This window comes from Sparus aurata, chromosome 13 (assembly GCF_900880675.1).
Source record: "Sparus aurata chromosome 13, fSpaAur1.1, whole genome shotgun sequence".
Taxonomy (NCBI): Eukaryota; Metazoa; Chordata; class Actinopteri; order Spariformes; family Sparidae; genus Sparus; species Sparus aurata.
Genome location: NC_044199.1, coordinates 23123519 through 23143085, shown reverse-complemented (window position 1 = coordinate 23143085; position 19567 = coordinate 23123519). Strand labels below are relative to the sequence as shown.

The window sequence follows — 19567 nt, the reverse complement described above, 5'->3', positions numbered from 1 at the left end:
AATCATTTCAGTGCAGACATTGTTTAATCTATTGTCAGAGACTGTGGCTGTAACCTTGACTCTCAAGATTATAAACTGTGGTCTCTCCTTCTGTTCAGAAAGGTGTGTCAACTACCCTAAAGCAGTGCTACCAGGAACTGAGAAGACACTTACAATTCAAACGTAAAATGTAAATGTGTGCCTTTCTATACCTTGATTTCTTCATATAGAGCCAGTAGATGAGTCCCACCATGGCGGCAGCTATTAGAAGCCCTGCCACAACACCCACTATGAGCTTTGCTTGGTCATCTGAATCCTCCAGAAAGCCTGAAAATGGACATCAGTACTCTGCTTCAGCTTCCCAATAGAGTACTTAGGCTCTGATGCAAACACAGACACTAAAATCATAAATTCAAAGAACTAGGAAAAATGTTTTCACAGTATATCATTCTCTGTGCTGCTCTTTGTGACCATTTTAGCTTGGGCTACACTACAGAGACAGAGTCCTTTTCAAACTCGCTGCAGTTACATAAACCACACAATAAAGTTTCTTCTGCAAACACTCTATTGCTTTGTCTCAAGTTTATTGTTCAGCAACTTGTTCTAGTTGTCACTGAAAACCATACTGATTTGTTTTTTTTATATTCTCTTTTGAAATGAACCATCTATATCTACATCAGATGCATCAAGTTACTGTAGTTTCATCTGTTAGATAGGCTGTATAAATCTATATTTATCTATGGAGGATCATATAATATACTTCAATTACAGTACACACTAATACTGCATAACAACCACAAATAATAAATGGTAAATGTGTTGTTAATCAAACGTTCACTGTTAACAAACAATGAGTTACTGATGTTTATAATACTTTGTAAATAGTGGATGAATACTGTGTAGTACATCTATTATTTGGATGGCCATTATAAAGATGTCATTAACATATAAATCAATGTTCAATCATTCATTCAATTCAATATAAATGTACCATTTATTAATAATTATTATCAAGTGTTACCACACATGCATGGATGACTGTGTTTCATCATTAAACAAAACTATTAACTTTAATAATCATCAGGTACTCAATGTATTGCTTCTGCATCTGAGAGCTCCTGAATGAGTTAGTCAGTTGAAAGAGAGAGTAATGAGGTACGGTTGCATGTTCACACTGTATTGTTTAAAGGTGAAAGGGTGAATATGGGTTTAAATGAAGAGAGAGTGAGAGGTGTTTACTGGATGCTTAATTAAATAATCTATAAAGATAACAGTAAATCTGCCATGATAACAGGTTTTACCTCAAGACAAGTTTGATCATTTGAAGAAAAAGGAAAACAAACTCTTACCTTTATTCTCATTGTCCTCTTTAAAAACTGAAATAAAACATATATAAATTAGAACTCATAAAAAGAAAAGCCAAATAAAAGTTAAATTATGCTTATGCTGTTAGTCCAAAAACCCCAAAGTCAAATTCGGCACTGAGAGAAGCCTTGCCAGGAGCAGCCTTACTAAATGAAATCAAACATTTTTCTGATTGTTAAGTAGATGGGCGTACTGCCAACTTGTTTGGTCTAGGAGTGGGAGGGGTGGCAGTTGGGATATGTCTGTGCTAGACCAAATCTTCCTTAAAGTTTTCAAGACTGTTTTCTATGCTATATGTTTGTTTTTGCAATGGCAGGAACGGTTAATAATAGCCTAAGGCAGAGACACTAACCTTTGTTACCACATTGTGAAGGGTTTGGGAAGTCAAATAAAAAATGGAAAGCTTTTCCTATATCTGGAACCTGTGTCTGCTAGTGTTATATATTTCTACAAGAAAGGCACATAAAGCCTTCTGATCAAAGTAGACTGAGATAAAATTGGTTTTCAAATGTTTATCAATCCAATATTCTTGTCCAAAGCTCAGGGGTATGCCATTCTGTTTAGAAAATCTGTACCATTTCAATTATCTGGTCTCATTACTGACCCTTCCAGTAGACAATCGAGAGTTACAGGACACATTAACAGTATCCGTATCAACTGTCTTAATATTTATGGTCCTAATATAGATGAAAATGACTTCTTTTGGAAGAGATTTTAAATTGATACCAGACTTGAATTCTTCTAATCTGATTTAATTGCTTCAGTGATCACTTTGAAATTTGATTTAATCCTTAAACTGAGTAAACTAGTGCATTGCCCGTAGGAAGCATGTATTCCTATAGAAAAGTGGGAGGTTAAGTAGCTTTTTCATGGATGGCCAAATGAGGTTGTGTTTGAAGGTGGGACGTCAGAGATATAATTGGCTGTTTTTGACTACTTTTGATTATACCATTATATTTCACCTTAAAAACCATTTACCTTGCCTTGTTTGGTGTCATTATTTTCAGCACAACCTCACACGTGTGACTGTACAGTTATTTTTTAATTTTGACATATTATATTAACACTATGGACCTAAAATCACAAAATAACATAAAATCAGAGTAGGAAAAAGTTAGATTTTTTACTGTGAAAACCACAAATATGTTTAATGAACCAACTGAATTAGTTATAATGCAAATATAAATTGTTGTTTGTAAATTTCAAAAATGTATGCACAAATTTAGCAAAGTTATATGTAACTATTGACATTTAAATGCAGGCAATGCCTCAGGCTCCTCCAGCTCAATGAAGAGCTGCACTGCCTGCTCCACATTCAGCAGTCTCCTCATTGTTTTGACTCACAACACAAAAAAACGACTACACTACACACTAAACACTATACAACATACTAACTATACACTCCAAACATGCTATATGTCACAAATCTCTCAACTCTCAAAACTCGCCATCTTTGTCGCTGTCTGTATCACCGCCGGCGTCCCTCACACAACTTTCCCTGTTCCTTGGCAACCAAACTTGCTGCTTGCGGACACTTTCGTGACAAAAGCCCCTTTTTTACCTTTTCTTCCTGCACCAGACACAAAGCAAATGTGACGGCAATGTTCGCGAAAAAGCGTGGCAGACATTAGTTACCCTAAGTCTGGTTTTGGACGTGCCGGTGCGTCCGGTCCGTCGACTCAGGAAGTGGGCCGTGTGGGTGGGCTAGCAGCTAGCTACTCACGAACATCCACAGATTCCGATTCCACTTTGTTGTCCTTGCATATCCGGATCTCCTCAGACTGGAACAGACTCGGTCCGGACTCATTTAGACTCATTAATCCACAACAGTCAGTTTAGATACACAGAACAGGACCGAATTGCCGGCAAAATCCCGGTCCAGCTCGCACTGCTGCAGGTATAAATCTGCTTGTTTCTTAAGGTGTGTCGTGGGCTTGAGCTCTGCAGTGATTGGCTCTGGTGCAAACGTGGCTATGGTGTGCAGTGATTGGCTCTGGTGCGAACGTGGCTATGGTGGCTACGGTTGACAATGCTAGCGGAATTGGTGAAGCATTTATGAAATAATTTATTAACGGTATCATTGCAGTCCAAACAAATCCGACGTCGCACACCCTTAAACCACGCAGCAGCCATGTTGTAAGTCTCAGGTCAGTCGGATCCTGATCCGCAGAGATATTTGAGGAACACACACACAGACAGACAAGACACACAGACAGACAGAGATTCCTTGCTTTTATGGAGAGATATATGGAGAATACAGCACCCAACAAAGATTAGTAAATTTTTTTAAACATTTGCACGGAACATATATATACTCGCATTGATTATTGTATCATTGATTATAAGCTGATCTTCAATGTATTACAGACAACATGTTCCTTTCTGATTACAGTCATCTCACCATGTCTCTTAATTGGGCCTTCACTAAAACTTTTTATTCCTAGCACTTTAAATGATTATCATTGCACAACAGTAATTTCCAGGATTATATAAAGGCAGCTATGGATGGGTTTTTTTTCCAGTCAACGATAATGGTGCTGTTTCAGATTCTGTTTTGTGGGAATCTTTTAAAGCTATAGTAAGAGGCAAAATTATTGCAAATGAAGCTTCCAAAAAGAAGCATAACTGCCTTGTCGGAATGGAAATACAGCTCTCTGAAACAGACAAGGCATACATATCATCTCTGTCCATGAAAAAGCTTTACTGTATAGTGACACTGAAGAATGAAGACAACACAATTTTAATTGATCAGTTCAGTAGGTAAATACTTAGGCTGAGACAAAAGCAATTTGAACTGAATGACAAGCCAGGCATATTGTTGGTCAGACAACTGCGAGGTGCAAAGGCAAGTAGATCTGTTTTTATAATAAAGTCGTCATCTGGGTAAATCTTAACCAATCCACAAGTTATAAATAACAATTTCAAAGATCTTTAATAACAGTTATATATGTCTAACTATACTACATCAGATAATGATATAGAGATATTACTGGATTCTGTTGATTTAACTAAATTTAGTTAATCTGCTAAAAGTAATCCATATTCAAAGTCCACTGTTAAGAGAAATTAAAGAGGTAATTCAATAATGTGCTTATTATATACCCCCCCTTGCTGTTGAGAATGTTTAAATATTCCACTGTTAACATTTTCCACAATCCTTTTATCTGCTGGCGTATAGACCCCTGAGTCTTTTAAACAGTGACCAAAAAGTGGAAGCAAAGATGCTAAGGAGGCTTGTTTAAGGAGGTTTGTTTTTGTTTGCCATCCACAATGTTACTGCTGCATTGCTTCCTGATTTCCCAAACTATGGGGTAGTTAGTATTGCATAATTTATTAGCTAAATATTGAGCCTGATGCATTGATTGCCTTGTTTTGTTGTTCTGAAGCCTCTCTTTCACTGCCACAAACTGTATAGCAGACTCATGTTTGGTATGTCATTGGCAAAGAGAATAATGCTAAAGGAATGGAAGGCTACCACTGTTCCTTGCTTTTCTTGATGGATTAGGGAAGTTGTCTCAGCGATAAATCTTGAAAGGCTCTGTAAGCACCTCACATGGGTTTTGTGAAAATGTTTTAAGTATCCGGGGCCCAATAAATAGAAATTAAAATGTTCCAGATCTAAGTGGAGGTCCCTGTTATGCAACATCTGGGTGTGATAGTGGATTGTTGTTGTTGTTGTTATTGTTGTTTTTTTGAAGTGGGGTATGTGTGTTTGGTAGTTGGTTTGTAGTTGTTTGTTTTGTTTGTAACAAATAAAGAATATTTTACTGATTGTGCCTCGCAACAAGTACTGTGTAACTTGGAAAGAGGTAAGAACCAATTTACAATGATTTCAGAGCATATGTTGGGCAGTGGCTCTGAGACTGCAGAACTATGAGACAGGTTTTGCACCTTTCAATAAAAAAGGTAGTCAGCAAAACCCAGGAGATAGTGAAGGAGGAGAAATAAAAGTTTGTTAAAAGCTCAAACATTAGTGCTTTACCACATAGAAGCATTAGTGCATCTCTCTTAATCCCTGCAAGCCAACCAACCAAGTTTTTGACTGGCATCAACTTACCAGAAGAAACATTGATGGTCATGAAATCTTCTCCTAGCTTGTTGCTGACAATGCAGGTGACAGTCAAGTTCACCTTAGGGATCACAGTGATTTTATGGGTGGCCTTGCCATTGATGTAAGTGCTCTTCTCCTGGAGACAGAGAAAAAAATACATGAACGAAGAGGCTTTAACATATAGAGGAAAAGAATCGTACAGATTCTGAAGCTGCAGACACATTATCGACTTTTCAATTCATCCTGATACTTTGTATATTGCTTGACAGGTGTGTTGTTCACTGCATTGTCGACATCGAGCTGAACTTAATACATTGGGGTCAGTTGACACAGAAATATTAACTGTATGCAGACAAAAACACAAAACATTCTCTTCCTTGGCAACAAATGCGGATACAGTAAAGAGATGGTGTCTTTAAGTGAATTATGTACTGCACAATAGAAAGGTTGTCTTCAGAATTTTTTTTGTTTTATAATAAAAATGTTGGGCGAAGTTACTATGTATTTTTCTATAATTTTAGTTAGTTACCTTACAATACTGCTGTCTGTATGACTAATGAATTGCTGATTACTTCTGTGTTACTTTTACCAAAATTTACTGAAGTACAACAAGGTATTATCAAATTGCAGTTCATGACAAATCCAGTGGGGGGGCAACATTGTATCCTCCATTTCGCTTCCCAATATATAGACTGCACTTGACTGTTGGGTTTTTGTCCTTTTCTCCGATGAAATCAAATAAATGTGATTATATTCATTTTAGAAAAGGTAGAGTTTGACTCTGGAGGCATTTTGGCATTTCAGCAACATGACTCTTCTCTGGGGGACATTTTTTCTGGTAACACACTAGTGGAAGTGGCGTTGTGTAGGAAAATCTATAAATCTATATAGCAGGGGTACTCAAATAGAAATATTAAAGGACCACAAAGATTTTTTTGAATGACTCAAAGGTCCATGTATTGAGGTCGGTCAGGCCACATGCAATAATACTGTAATATTCAAAACAAAATGTCCTTTTCATTCAAAACAACAACAAAAATACGAACTAAAATAAATTGTCATTTCCATTTTGACATAAATTAAAATACATAGTTTAATATTTCCTCTTTTTGTTTGCCTTCAAACATTGTGTCCATCACTTCAGTCATGCATTATTTTATTATTTCTGCATCTGAGAATGGCTTCTCGTGCTTACCCAAAATCCACACCACTCTAAGTGAGCACTCTGTTGCTTTTTGTTGTTGTGTCATAGATGTGACAAGAATCCTGCTTGCAGCTTGATATGACGATTTCAGTGCATTTATTTTTGTTGTTCTTACCTCTGAATTTAGAGGAAATGTCTCTTCAAAATTCCTATGCTTCGTCTCATAATGCCGTTTCAAATTGGAAATCTTGATCACAGCTACAGTCTCCTGGCATATTAAGCACATGGGTCTTGTGCTGGTTGGAGGGAGAATGAATGCAACTTTTTCAGTCCATTCTTCTTTGAGTTGCCGATTTTATACTGTCCGCTTCCCTTTTAGCAGCGAACTTGGAACTTGGAACACGCCATTTTCGTGCAATATAGAGGCTCCTACAGCCGGCAAAATGTCAATATGCGAACTGCTCCAAAAACGAAAGTGAAAGTTAAAAATTTCACTTGCAGCAATGAGTGACCCAGCTGTCTGTGTGTTGTTGGTATGGAGACAAGTCCCGGTATACACGTGCTGGCCCGACCAAAACACATGGTGAAGGAATAACAGTTGGGGGGCCACAAATAGGAGGCCGACGGGCCGGATGCGGCCCAGGGGCCGCCTATTGAGGACCACTGCTATATAGCTATATAGGCTTACTTTTGGGGGGTTACACATTACTGCACATAGTAACTGTAATCATATTACCGATATCCTGTTAGAAATATGTTATATTATTCTGTTACTGTTTAAAATAATGTATTACTGTTACATGTTACTCTTACTTACTAACACTGCTCTTTAAACAATGAGGTTTAAAGGAGCAGGTTTCCATATTGCATTCTTATTCTTATCTTAAACCTAACAACATTATAATGTAACATTATGTGCAAGAGTGTTCTTATTTCCATAGACCTCAGGGCCAGGGTCTTGACATTGAACCATCGTATTTCTTTAAGCCTTGTAAAACTCTAGCATCAGATAGTTCAGTCTATAGCTAGGGAAAACCATGTACCAGGAGTGAGTATGCTTTAATGGAATGAGTAAATTCTCATGCTTTTTGGGATAAAAAAAAAAAAAAACATATGAAAAATATGAAAACACACTTGGTTATCTGAAAATAAAGAGTCAAACAGCTCAAAATTGTTTTCTTATCTTGTGAAAGGTTATAACTTGAGGTTATACTATAGGGTTTTCAAAACCATATGAAGCATCCATCCCTAATGTGGGCCACATTTATCCACTTTCACTGATGCATTATGGCTCAGACAGCTGCCTGTCAGTTGAATAATTCACAATTTAGACAATGTCTGCTAAAACAATTTTGCACTATGTATACAAGCCTCAGTGCAACAACCCTGTTCAGAAGGCTATTATAATGGAGCAATGGCAGAGAAGAGTGGAAACTTCAGTAGGAACCCTCTTTACTATTCAGTTCAATTCAATTAAATTCACTTCAATTAAAAAAAACTTTTTTTTGTCCTCGGGGGTTAAAGTAAGAACAAAGTGTGATAGGCTTGTCAAAGAACACTTTAATCACACCACACTCATCATCACTGTTTGCTGTTAGCCCACTTGTTTCACTGCTTTTGCTCTGCTTGCTACAGCCTCTATTTCTCTACTAAAGATACTTAACACACATACTTACTCACTCATACTCACACTTACATTTGTGCTGTTGATGCTCCATTGAAAATTGGGTTTGGGAAAGCCATCAGCCTCACAGGTCAGAACCTTGTGTTGAGCATCATCAGCACGCTGTTTGGTTAAGCTGGTGATCACAGGCTTTCCTGATGCAAGCATCATGTTATTACTGATATACTTCAGTTCAGTAACATATTAACACCTAACATGTGATGTTTTCAAAATCCAATGACCTTAAACTTCTATTAGAAAAACTGATAGAATCCAGGTGAAAGCAGGGTGCCCTTGTGGATTTCACGACTGATTTTGTTTTAGTTACAGAAGAGATGCACACAGAATGCAATTTGTTTCAAAGTTGTTACGGTGTTACGGTGTTCATAAAGTCCCTATCCTGGCATTAATTAAACCCCTGAAAAGTCATCTCTGTGTCAAGAGATGACTTTTGTTGTGAATTGAAACTATACAAGTAAAGACAGACAGATTGATCGATGTTCCTCATAATCCCTACATGGCTTTAAAATGGCTTGGAGGTAAGGCAATGTTAAAAACTTGATATTCATTGGAGAATAAAACAATTGTTTTGGCAGTGAACACTGTAGGTAGTGATCTGAAAACTTAATATAATCCAGTTTTGAGGTTAGAAAATCTATCAAAAAATACTGAACTTCCACCATGGCAGGTCCAGAGTAAGTAAGTAAGAGTAAGACATTTACTTTCAGTGTTCCACTAATTTTGGGTGAACAGAGGAGTTGACGATGACACACACACACACTTACCTTCTACAACCAGTTCAAAGCTCTGTTGTTGTGTGAGACCAGTCATGGAAGCCTCACATACGTAGATTCCGGCATCAGCATAGGTCAACTTGCTAAACTCCGGCTCCTTCACCGTCTTTCCATTCTAAAAACCAGACTTAGACTGTCAGGTTGTGTGTTGTGTTTTGTGTTACAGCAAAGTGCACCTTAACCTCTAATTCAAATGCAACAGTATGTATGAATTTAAGTCTTACCTATCCATCTGTATGTTCAGTATTTTCAATAACCACTTCCCATTTTCAGGGTCACAGGAATGTTCGAACTCAATGTCAAAGTACCGCAACCATTATGGGGGCCTACTGAAATCCATTTCTATCGGTTTGATAAGAACACTAATCTAATCTACAGTACTTCATCACTGGCTTTTTCTCATATCCGCAGTATGTCCTATTTTTGCTGCTGCGATGACATAGACTCAAGAATGACCCCATTTTATTTTTTCTTACATTTTATACTAGACTAAACCAATACCAATATCATCCATATCTTTCAAGGATTTGGAATCCACAGAGAGGAATAAATGGTGCCATCCAGCTGCTGAGATTTTCATAGTATAAAAACTCAGAGTGAGTTGCTGCAGTCAGGCTTCATCACTGACTAAATATATTGTAAAATGGCAGTTAGACAAACTTCCCTCTTCTTTAACTCTCTTTTTCACTTTCTCTGTGATCAATAACCCAACCATAGTACCATTACCTTTTTCCATGACATTGTCACGTCACCTGAGCTGATCTTCTCCATCTTCAGAGGCAAGTTGTCCCCCACTGTCTTTACAACCTTCCCAGTGGGACTCAGACTCAGGTCCAGGTCTGAAAAAACAGGACAGAAAAAGGACGGTTATGCTTGGCAGTTGTCTAAAGGTAAGTGCATTCATTTTGCTGTCTTTTATCATGGGAAACAGAGCAGCCATGATGTGGTAACCTTGAAAGGGGACTCATTAAACTCACAAGGTCAACTTCCAGACACAGTTCTCTGCTTAGGGTTTAGAGCCAAATGATTCCTTTATAGAATGTTTGCAAACAAACCATTGTTTGCCTAAACACTATAGATCTGACAGCATTAATATAGTATGTGCTTATTTATATGTTCTATGAAACCTTCCACTTCCCTTGTTTGGATGCTTGGGAGCAGAGCCTTGATTACTTTCACGGGAACTGCTCCTAGCCACCGGTTCAGGTATGTGGATGACCTGGGGCAAAATCAGAGCAAGGGAAGTGGAAGCCTTAAAAGAACATATAAATCCTGTGGACAAGAACATCAAGTCACATGGGAAGATGTCAGAGGAGACAGTCTGCCCTTCTTGGACTGTACAGTACACACTGAAGAAGACAGGACCCTCAACATTGAGGTGTACAAAAAACCTAAACACATCAACACTTGTTTTACAGATTTGTACAATAGGAACACAAAACAACCTCTACATAAAGGAAAGGTTCTTCGCATTCCTTTGAGGATGTAAGAACATGTCCTTTGTCTCATCTTTATATCACAGAGATGCGATCTTCATGTCCACATAGATTTCCCTCTGAGCCACTTTCTCTGACACCCTAATGGCCTGACTTTCTCCCTCCCCCCTCTCTCCATTCACATTCTGATGCTGAAAAGACAACATGTGCCGGGCAATAAACATTTCTTGTGATAAGGGACTGCCGGCTGAGTTCACAAAAGGGGGGTTGCCAGACCCCAAAGGATTATCGCTGAAAGTGGGAGGATGACCATTTGTCACCTTAAGTTCCCACTTACCTGACTTATATAGTTTTTATGTTAACAGACACGGGACATCCGAGACTCAGAAAGGTCTCCTTTAACATCTGGATATTGTTCACTTTGACGGCTTGTTTATAATTCAGTGCTCAGTGGTCACTGGGAAAAGCAAGATCCCAATCTGTTATACCAGGCTTGTCATCAACAGATATCCTCCACATCTGGCATGAGCCATCAAAGTGCCACACGTGTGAATTACGACACTCAACCCAGCCAGAGTGTCTCTGCATTCCCAGCAGGAGAAAGGAAGAGCCTTAATTTCTGTCTTAATGCTAAAAAGTACTAAAATGTAATCTCCTTCTTTGCAGGACAAAATATTCTTAATCAGCTTGATGAGAACCCAAACATACTTTTTTCCCCTGTTTTCTGAGTTCAAGGAAACTACAGTTAATGATTTCAGATTTAATCAATGAAAGTGTGATGGAGCCACAGCTCCACCTAGTAGTAAGTCCGGGTATAATTACGAGGAGAGTTTCTGGAACAGACGGACTTTATATTTGTGCTTATAAACATGATCACCTATCTCCAACATATATTCTTGTACCAAAAATTAAGCTAACCCTTTTTGAAATGTTTTTAAGCCATCAGTGCTGCTAAAAACGTATGTACTTCTGTGTGTGACTTGTTATAACCAATAACTTCCCTTTTTCCTATTAGACAATTTCTGTCATGTTCTTCTTTGTTTTGTTTTCATATAACAAATGTGGATGTAAAGACCATGGTGGATTTAGGTGGATAAGTCGATCGTGATCTTAAAACGTTAAACCGTTGTTATATTTTATTAAGTAATAAGTTCGTAATGTGAGCTGTAATATGAGCTGTGACGTCACCGGAGGAAGTGACATAACAGTCCGCCCTCAATTCTGCCTTCAGTGTAAGTGTTAAAAGAGCAGACTTCACGTTGCTCACTCTCTTCTCTTCTCCTCTTTTTCGTAACCCGTACCTGCTTAATCTTTTCTGCCACACGTGTAACTTATATTTTTCAAACCTAATCTCCGTACTTTGCTTTGTTTGCGGCTCCGGACTTTTTCTCCGGACATTTGAACTGCTTCAAGAGCCTAACCCAAGCAACGCGTCGTTATTTAGAAAATAACTCCATTTTGAAACCGAAGCAAGAACGAGATTAATCCTCTTTTTATATTCCTTTATATCGTAAAGTATTGCAACTCAGTAAGCTAGAAGAAGCTATTTTTGTTCTTGTATTTAGTAACTGAGACAGATCGTTCGGCCGGCAATTCTTTCCACGTTATTTTTATACAAGAAACCTAATCGATATATGTTCGGAGCTCCGTAATAACCAGCTCAAGAAAGAGACTCTGACCAGAACTCGTGATTATTATAAAGTCGGTGCAGTTAACTGCTCAAGAAGCCGTGAAGAAATCCACAGCCTAAAGAAGAAATAGCACCCGATCGTCTCCGGCCGCATCCAGCGCTCTCAAGCAAGAACACTGCCGGGCCAGGAGCTGTCCTCAGGTGAACCGGGACGGCATCGCTCTCCAGCGGCTCTGAAACCGCCGCCGCCTCCCTGCACAGAGACGAAGCTGCTCCAGACAGTCCGGGACCCCGCTCTTCTTCAAACAAAGTAGGCTGAAACATTTCACACGACAAGAGTCACACTCGAATGAGATCAGAGTTAGTGTTTGTGGAAGCTTCGGATATATATAGACCTATATCACAAATTCAAAGCCCTCGCCATATCGCCTTGATAGGATAAACATTAATTCTGTATTGGTAAATTATCGGTTACTTACACTAAAACCCACCATCGTTTAAAATTCATCTTGTCCTCATTTTATTTCATAATTCCACAATTTCTGTTAATGTTGTCACCTATTTGAATTATTACTTCACATCCTTTATTCTGCCTTTATTTAGTAAATAAACATATTTAACCGTATGTCGTTGTCTGTGCTCTTTTAATTTGAGGTGGGAAATCGATGGTATCGTGGAAAGAATTCATGACTTCAGAATAGGAGCAAATTGAAATTCAACAGATCAATTCGAGACTGATCTTTTGTGTTCAAGCCAAACTTGGACAGTTAATATTCTGGCTAGTTCCCTCCGAGCTAGTCGCACAGAGAATCATCGGAGGTGGTGCCCCGTCTAAAAGTATAATTAATTACTAGTAATTAATAATCCCTTTTATCAAAGTAGTGTTTCCTACAAGGACAACAATGTAAACATCTTGGCCAGAAAAGACAGATGGTTTTAAAAAGGAGTAAAGTAGTCCATCTGTGTCATGAGAACCTTCATCATCAATCATACTGTACTTCAGCTTTGAAGTAGTCACAAGTGGTTCACAATGGACATTGATAGATGTTTGAAGGCTGCTTATTTTTTTTATTTTATTATGTTTCTAAACTTCACAATAAAGCACACAAGGAGCATTCATTAAAGGTAAATTATGGTTAAGTAATGTTGTGACAGTAAGTGTGGATCTGATGACATACATGCTGATGAATGTCTTTATTAACCATATACTAATATTGGTAAGAACCTTAATTAATATATAAATCCTTAATTGAAATTAAACAGAGAAATTAGTTGCCAGTGACTTTAGTTAGTTATTAATGTATTAACTGGGCATTGGTAAATGCTTCAACGTATGTTAATGTAATCTAAACTAATAACGCATAGTTCACATGGACACCATTATTGAATGATTTACAGATACATGAGTTAACTGTTAGTGGACTGCTAGTTAATGCTTATTACTCAATTGCTATTGCAAATTAATTATTATCATTTCTATTTATTAATTGTTAACAGAGGCTTCTTAAACTTTAATTAATTGTATGAATTAAGAACTTAATTAAGATGGACACCACTAGAAAATTATCACTTGAAACTATTACATAACTGCATGTAAATTATTATTACTCCATTAACTAATGTTAAGTAATGTATCATTACTATTGTATATTAGAAATAGACTCACATAATGTATGAATGAACATGTTGATTACATGAACACTATTTGTTATTGATTACTTGATGAGTAAGGAAACTACTGTTAGTTAATACTCATTACTCCATTAACTAATGTTAATGAATGTATTATTATTATTGTTGTTAGTGTAAAAAAAACAATTACGTGTATGAATTAACCCATTAATTAACAAACACCATCAGCAAAAAATGTGACTATTTAGTTGACTCCACCTAGTATTATCACTCCATTAATGAATGTGTCCTTGTTATTGTTGTAACTATTAATATACTCTTAAATTATGTATGAATTGACACCTTAAACTAGATGAACACCATTAGTAAATGATTACTTAGTGAGATGATTACCTTAGTTAACTATTAACTGATGCTTAGCTAATGGCTACTTTTCCATTAAGTAATGTTAATATGTCCTTGTCATTGTTGTCAATATTAATAAACTATGACTTATTATATGAATAAACACCTTAATTAACATGAATACCACTTGTTTATGATTACCTGACACATCAGTTACCTGTAAATTGATGATGATGCATGTTGTTACTATTTACAAATAAAATAAGGATTGAATTAACACCTTCAATAGCCTCAATAGTAAATGATTACTTGACACATTAGGGAACTATTAGTTGACTGCTCGTTAATACTTATCACTCCATTAATTGGCCGGGGCGGGACTGAGCTACATGCCGAAGCATCCTTGAGCAAGATGCTGAACCCCAACACTGCTCCTGATGTGCAGTTGGCACCTTCATGGCAGCCACTGCCATCAGTAAGGGCGCTGCGATGAGCTGGCGACTCATCCAGGGAGTACCCTGGCCTTCGCCCATAGAGTCACTGGATTTGGCCCCAGTAACCCCCGCTCCACCTTGAATAAGGTGGTATAAAAGCGGTAACATCACCCGCAACCCGCATGGATAAAGCGGAAGAAAACGAACAAACTCCATTAATTGGTGTTAATTGGTGTGTACTTGTTACAATTTGTAGGAAATGCACCGAAGCAGTTGCCTAATCCCCTTGCCCACCCAAACATGTTGTCACTTTTGCTGATTCAGTGTAAGAAAATGTATAATTAATCCCGGAGCATGGGTTGCATAGGACAAAAGCTGGACGTTTTTGTCTGTACTGCAGCAGTGCTTGTTGTGGTTTAGTGTGCTGTATATATGTCATGAGTACTCACAGCTAACAACAATGTTTTCGGTGGCCTCCATTTTCTCATTGTCAGCAAGGGAGCATTTGTATTCACCAGCAGCCTCTCTGCTGATGGCAGTCAAAGTGTAGGTGTCTGAATTTTCCACCAGCTTTTTCTCGCCCTGGTGGAGAGAGAAGAGGAGGAGGCGAAGAGAGAGGAGAGAGGAACTATTAGATTCTGTCATTCCTGTAAAATATCAGGAGGGCTGCACAATATGGTCTAAAAATTAGATTCAATTTTTACTAACATAACATCAAACAAACCTGTTTTCTTACATGTGGAGAACAAGATTTGTGGGCCAAAACATCTCTGAAGAACTATAGTACTTCATCATCATGCTGTTCTATCGCAGATTTTGCTAATAGCATCTTCCCTTGAGATTAGGATATCACACTTGTACACATTGCACTTTTGATAATATTTTGATGAATTCTGCAGCCCAAATCAGGAAATGAAAAAGAAAGTATAAAGAAGGGAGCATGATGACAGGAGTCATTTGTTAAAAGGAATGGAATGTAGAGGTCCACTTACTTATTTACTATTACTAACTCAAAAGTGTAACCATCATAAACTATAGTTTTCCTATTGAAAAGTATCTTTTCCACTTTCAATTCAAAAAGAGGGGTGGAGGTGGGGTTAGGGTTATGGTTATAGGTTTTTATTAGGTTATAATGTCTCAGTATGTGCTTTGCATAATTTATTTCTCTACTGAAGTATTCATTGCAGTATGCATGTGAATGGCAGCTTTAAACAATACTGCAACAACTTTAAAGTCAGAAGTTTGAAGTGAGAAGACAATTTGATGCTTATGAAGTACTTTCTTCTGCCATGAATGTGCACAAACATATTTTTTGGTTGCAAACACTGTTGGTCATTGAAGGCGCAGTGGCAGCTGTTCTCGTATGACACAGTGCACAGACCAAAGCTTTGTGACTCGCATTCATGACGAGCAAGCACTTTCCTCCCACTGCTGCTGTACAGTAGCTTCTTCGAACACATGCTGCAGAAGGAAGCAGGCTCCCTCAGTTTGTGGCACCAAGTACCGAACGGCTTCCCATCGCTACCATTTTCCTCTATCTGTGCCCAGCACCATCTGTCCGTATCTTCGCCAGGTTTAATAAACTTTGCTTCCATTTGAGCTGAGTTGCAGGGTTACCACATCACACACATGTTTCTTGGCAAACCCACCATACTCTGCTTGTGATTGGCTAGCACTTGTTGTTCGGAGCTCATACTATTGGTAGGTTGAACTACCCCTTGCTTCACTGAAGATGATTGGTAAACCACGTCAAAAACAAATCCCATGTGGACTATTTTTAATTTAAAATATTCATATGCCAGAAATCTGAAACCACGTCCAAGTACTTTAAGCCCTGGATATGCTGCTGGTGGTTAACGTTTGGACTTTGACTGACCTTGACCTGGAAAAAGAAAGAGCTGGGTAGAGGGTTGCCATCAGCATGACACTTCAACGTTACGTTATTTCCTTCTATGATAGGACCCTTGGAAATAATCTGAAGGCTGACTTTCTCTGATGAATCTGAGAAGAAAGGAGAAAAGGAAGTATAAGTGTCAAAGCTTCACAGATGCCTTCCATTGACATCTATTGAAATAATTTACCTTTACACAGGATTAACTCAATTACATCATTAAGCAGCAGCACAGAAACATCCCAGAGAGCATCAACAAGAATTTCAACATTGAGTAGTTGCACTTGTAGTTTCTGGGCTTCTCTTCTCAAAGGTGTCGGCGTGTAGTTTGATCATAAATGATTCTGCGGAAGCAAGGCTGGGTGGAAGGATGAAGCAATCTTTATTAAAACAGAATCTAGTGCCTTGAGTCCGGATCAGAAGCAGCTGCGTTCTGATATTATCAATTCTGTGGACAAAACAATGCCAATATACTTTGCCCTCTGCCCCATCAAAACCTCCGCCTTTGCTCTTAGGAGGTTTTCCAAGTGCCACCCTCCCCTCTCTACACGTAGGGGCCTTCTTAAAGTCCCTTGGGCTGTACCTGCCTACTCCTAATTGGTCACTGTGGTGGGTTGAGGGTCCATCTATCCAATTGACATGAAAAGGAGGTGGTCTATCTCCCTGCTCATCTCCCATAAATGGCTAATCTGTTCCTGTCCCTCCTTGGGTCTTGTACTCCAAAATTACCTAAATGATCTCTCTATCCTTTTCTGGAGATGTACAGGTTTAGTATCTTCCTCCATCTGACATAGGAGTCAGGCTCCGTTTTAGTCCCTATAGTGGCCTTGTCTCCTGCTAACCTTTGACCCACACACAGCTGAATGCTGCCTCCAAGGTCCCATGGAGCTGTGAGCCCCGTATTGTCTACATTCCTTAACTTACACAAGGAAGAACAGGTTAAATTTAAACTGAGTTGAATTAAGGGCCAGAATGTGTTGCAGTCCAGACACCTCACACTTGAGTAGCCTATCACTGCGTGATATTTGGTCTGAACATCTAAGAAGTCTTTTCACCTTCTCTTTAACCAGATTACAACATCAACATGTCACAGAACCCAATTTATTCTTTTGTATGATGAAAAAGAGATTATATTGATTATTGTCAAGGTATTTCTCCAATGTCATATTACCGTTGATAGGCAAAAAGTGATCTACATGAAAATGTAATTTCAAGGAATTTAATGCTGCATATTAAAATGTCATACTGTAAATATGGAACTATATAGCAGGATTGTCAAAAGTATTGATACTTTGACTGTTGTGAATTAAAAAGGAATTATCCTATTTTGAGTGCCAGGGAAACTTTTTGGAACACCTTCATGACTTCACAAATTAAATTTAAGGCCTCTGTGGAGTGAGGTGTCAGGCCCCAGACTCAGAGTGTACACTAATTATTGTCCTGTGGGAGTGTCTGGTGGTCTAAGTCTTTTGGAATCTGGTCCACAAGCATAATACAACATTTCTGGGGACAATTTTGATTTTAAATCTAGTCTGTATGTATTGGGTGACCCTTTCAAAGTAGCCCATTTTAGTGCGAGATCATTGCTTTTTGGTAGAAATCGCCCGCTCTGCACTGCTAATGTATGTTAAGCAACTCCTCAACTGAATGAGCGTTTACCCCCTAACATTTCAAATACCAGCACAACAGCAGACACGAGCAAATGTTTCTTCTGCTGTCTGCAAGCTTTATATAAGCAAGGAAAATTATCATGGTGGCAATTTATACATGAATGCCCTACAATATAATATCTACACACTAGGGATGGGGAACTTATAAGATTAACAGTACTTCTACCCCAGCGAGGCTGCTTATTAATCTGTTACTTATCAGTTGTTTTTGTTATTTAAAAGAGGAAAGGAGAAAAAATAAACCAATTTAGAACAGTTAGCAGAACAGTAGGCTCCTTATGCATACTCTCAAGTACTTGAAAGTGAAATTAAATGAAAGAAAAAAATGACTACAAATTTGTATTTACTGCATGTTTTACAACAAAAACATTACATGAAGTAAAAAGTGATGAAGAGGTAAAAGGTAATTGTTTACTATGTGCACCACCATCATGTTTATGTCAGTGAAGTCAGGCTTGGTGGATCAAATCTCAAGCGTCCAATTTAGAACTCCGACTTGGATGACATGCACTTTTCCATGTTGGAGGTCGTGTTTATCTGAGTAGAATGCAGCATTCTTACTGAACCAGTATCTTTATAGAAATTCATCAGCATCATAAAACAAAGTGTGTGTGTGTCTTAGGAAGATGCTGCAGATGTTACACCTACTTTCTCAGATTCACAGTTTTCTCTGCTGCAGTGGTCAGTCTGCAGTGATAAATGAGCAGTGTTTTGAATAAATCATCATTCGGAGTTCAGTGTTGCTGCTTTTAAGTAATGGCACCTGATGGCAGCACTTACAATGAACAGGAAAGGGTTCCAGGTCAGTCTCCTGATTGGTCAGCTCATGTGTGGACAAGCAGGCAAAGACTGCACCAACGTCTTCCTTGGTGGCTGTGTACTGGAGGGTAGAGGAAGTGGTGGAAAGGCCTGTGGCTGGATCCAGCTTCATGCTGTGGGTAATCACCACGACTACAGAGGAAGGGAAGGACAGTGAAGATGACAACAACATCCACATACACACACAAATATAAGTAACCAACATATTTAGGGCTGCATGTGTAGCATTCACCTACAGTTGAAATAATACCGTTACTGAACAGTTTTCTTTAGTTCAGGATGTGTTAATTAGTGTGAATGCTGAAGGCATGCACACTATTGTTCTTCTGGAAATTATTAAACTTATCAGTGTGAAAGTTTAATATTGTTCTTCTGGAATTTATTTTTATTTTTATTATTCTTCTTCCGTACGTTTTTCAGCACTCTTCTCCTCCTACAAATCTTGAGCTATTAAAACCATTCAAATATCAAAATGTTCAGCTTTTTAAGGACATGATGGCGTCTATTTTTCTCATTTCTATCTTTTGTGCTTTTGGAAATATTAAGCTTTTAATGCAACATTTTCCCCATTCATCCTTATGGGGATTTTTTCAAATTTCATTCTGCTATAACTTCAGCATACCTTCAGCTATTGAAACCGTTCAGCTAATAACATGTTCAGCGTTTTAAGCTCTTTCAGCCTTGTACTTTTCACCTTTTCAACTTTTCAACTTT

General features: G+C 38.2%; 1 protein-coding gene across 4 annotated transcripts in view; it reads right to left on the bottom strand.

Annotated features, from left to right (window-relative positions):
• alcama (activated leukocyte cell adhesion molecule a) overlaps positions 1-19567 on the bottom strand; it is a 92173-nt gene that overhangs the window by 13146 nt on the left and 59460 nt on the right. For 2 of the 4 annotated variants that reach the window (XM_030438515.1, XM_030438516.1), the window contains exons 6-14: positions 18815-18985; positions 16350-16474; positions 14923-15055; positions 9723-9835; positions 8988-9111; positions 8236-8357; positions 5402-5531; positions 1329-1355; positions 192-306 (exon numbers count right to left, since the gene is read on the bottom strand). In XM_030438515.1, the coding sequence (XP_030294375.1) occupies positions 192-306; positions 1329-1355; positions 5402-5531; positions 8236-8357; positions 8988-9111; positions 9723-9835; positions 14923-15055; positions 16350-16474; positions 18815-18985 (1060 nt within the window). The other 2 variants (XM_030438517.1, XM_030438514.1) reach the window with 2 other exon arrangements.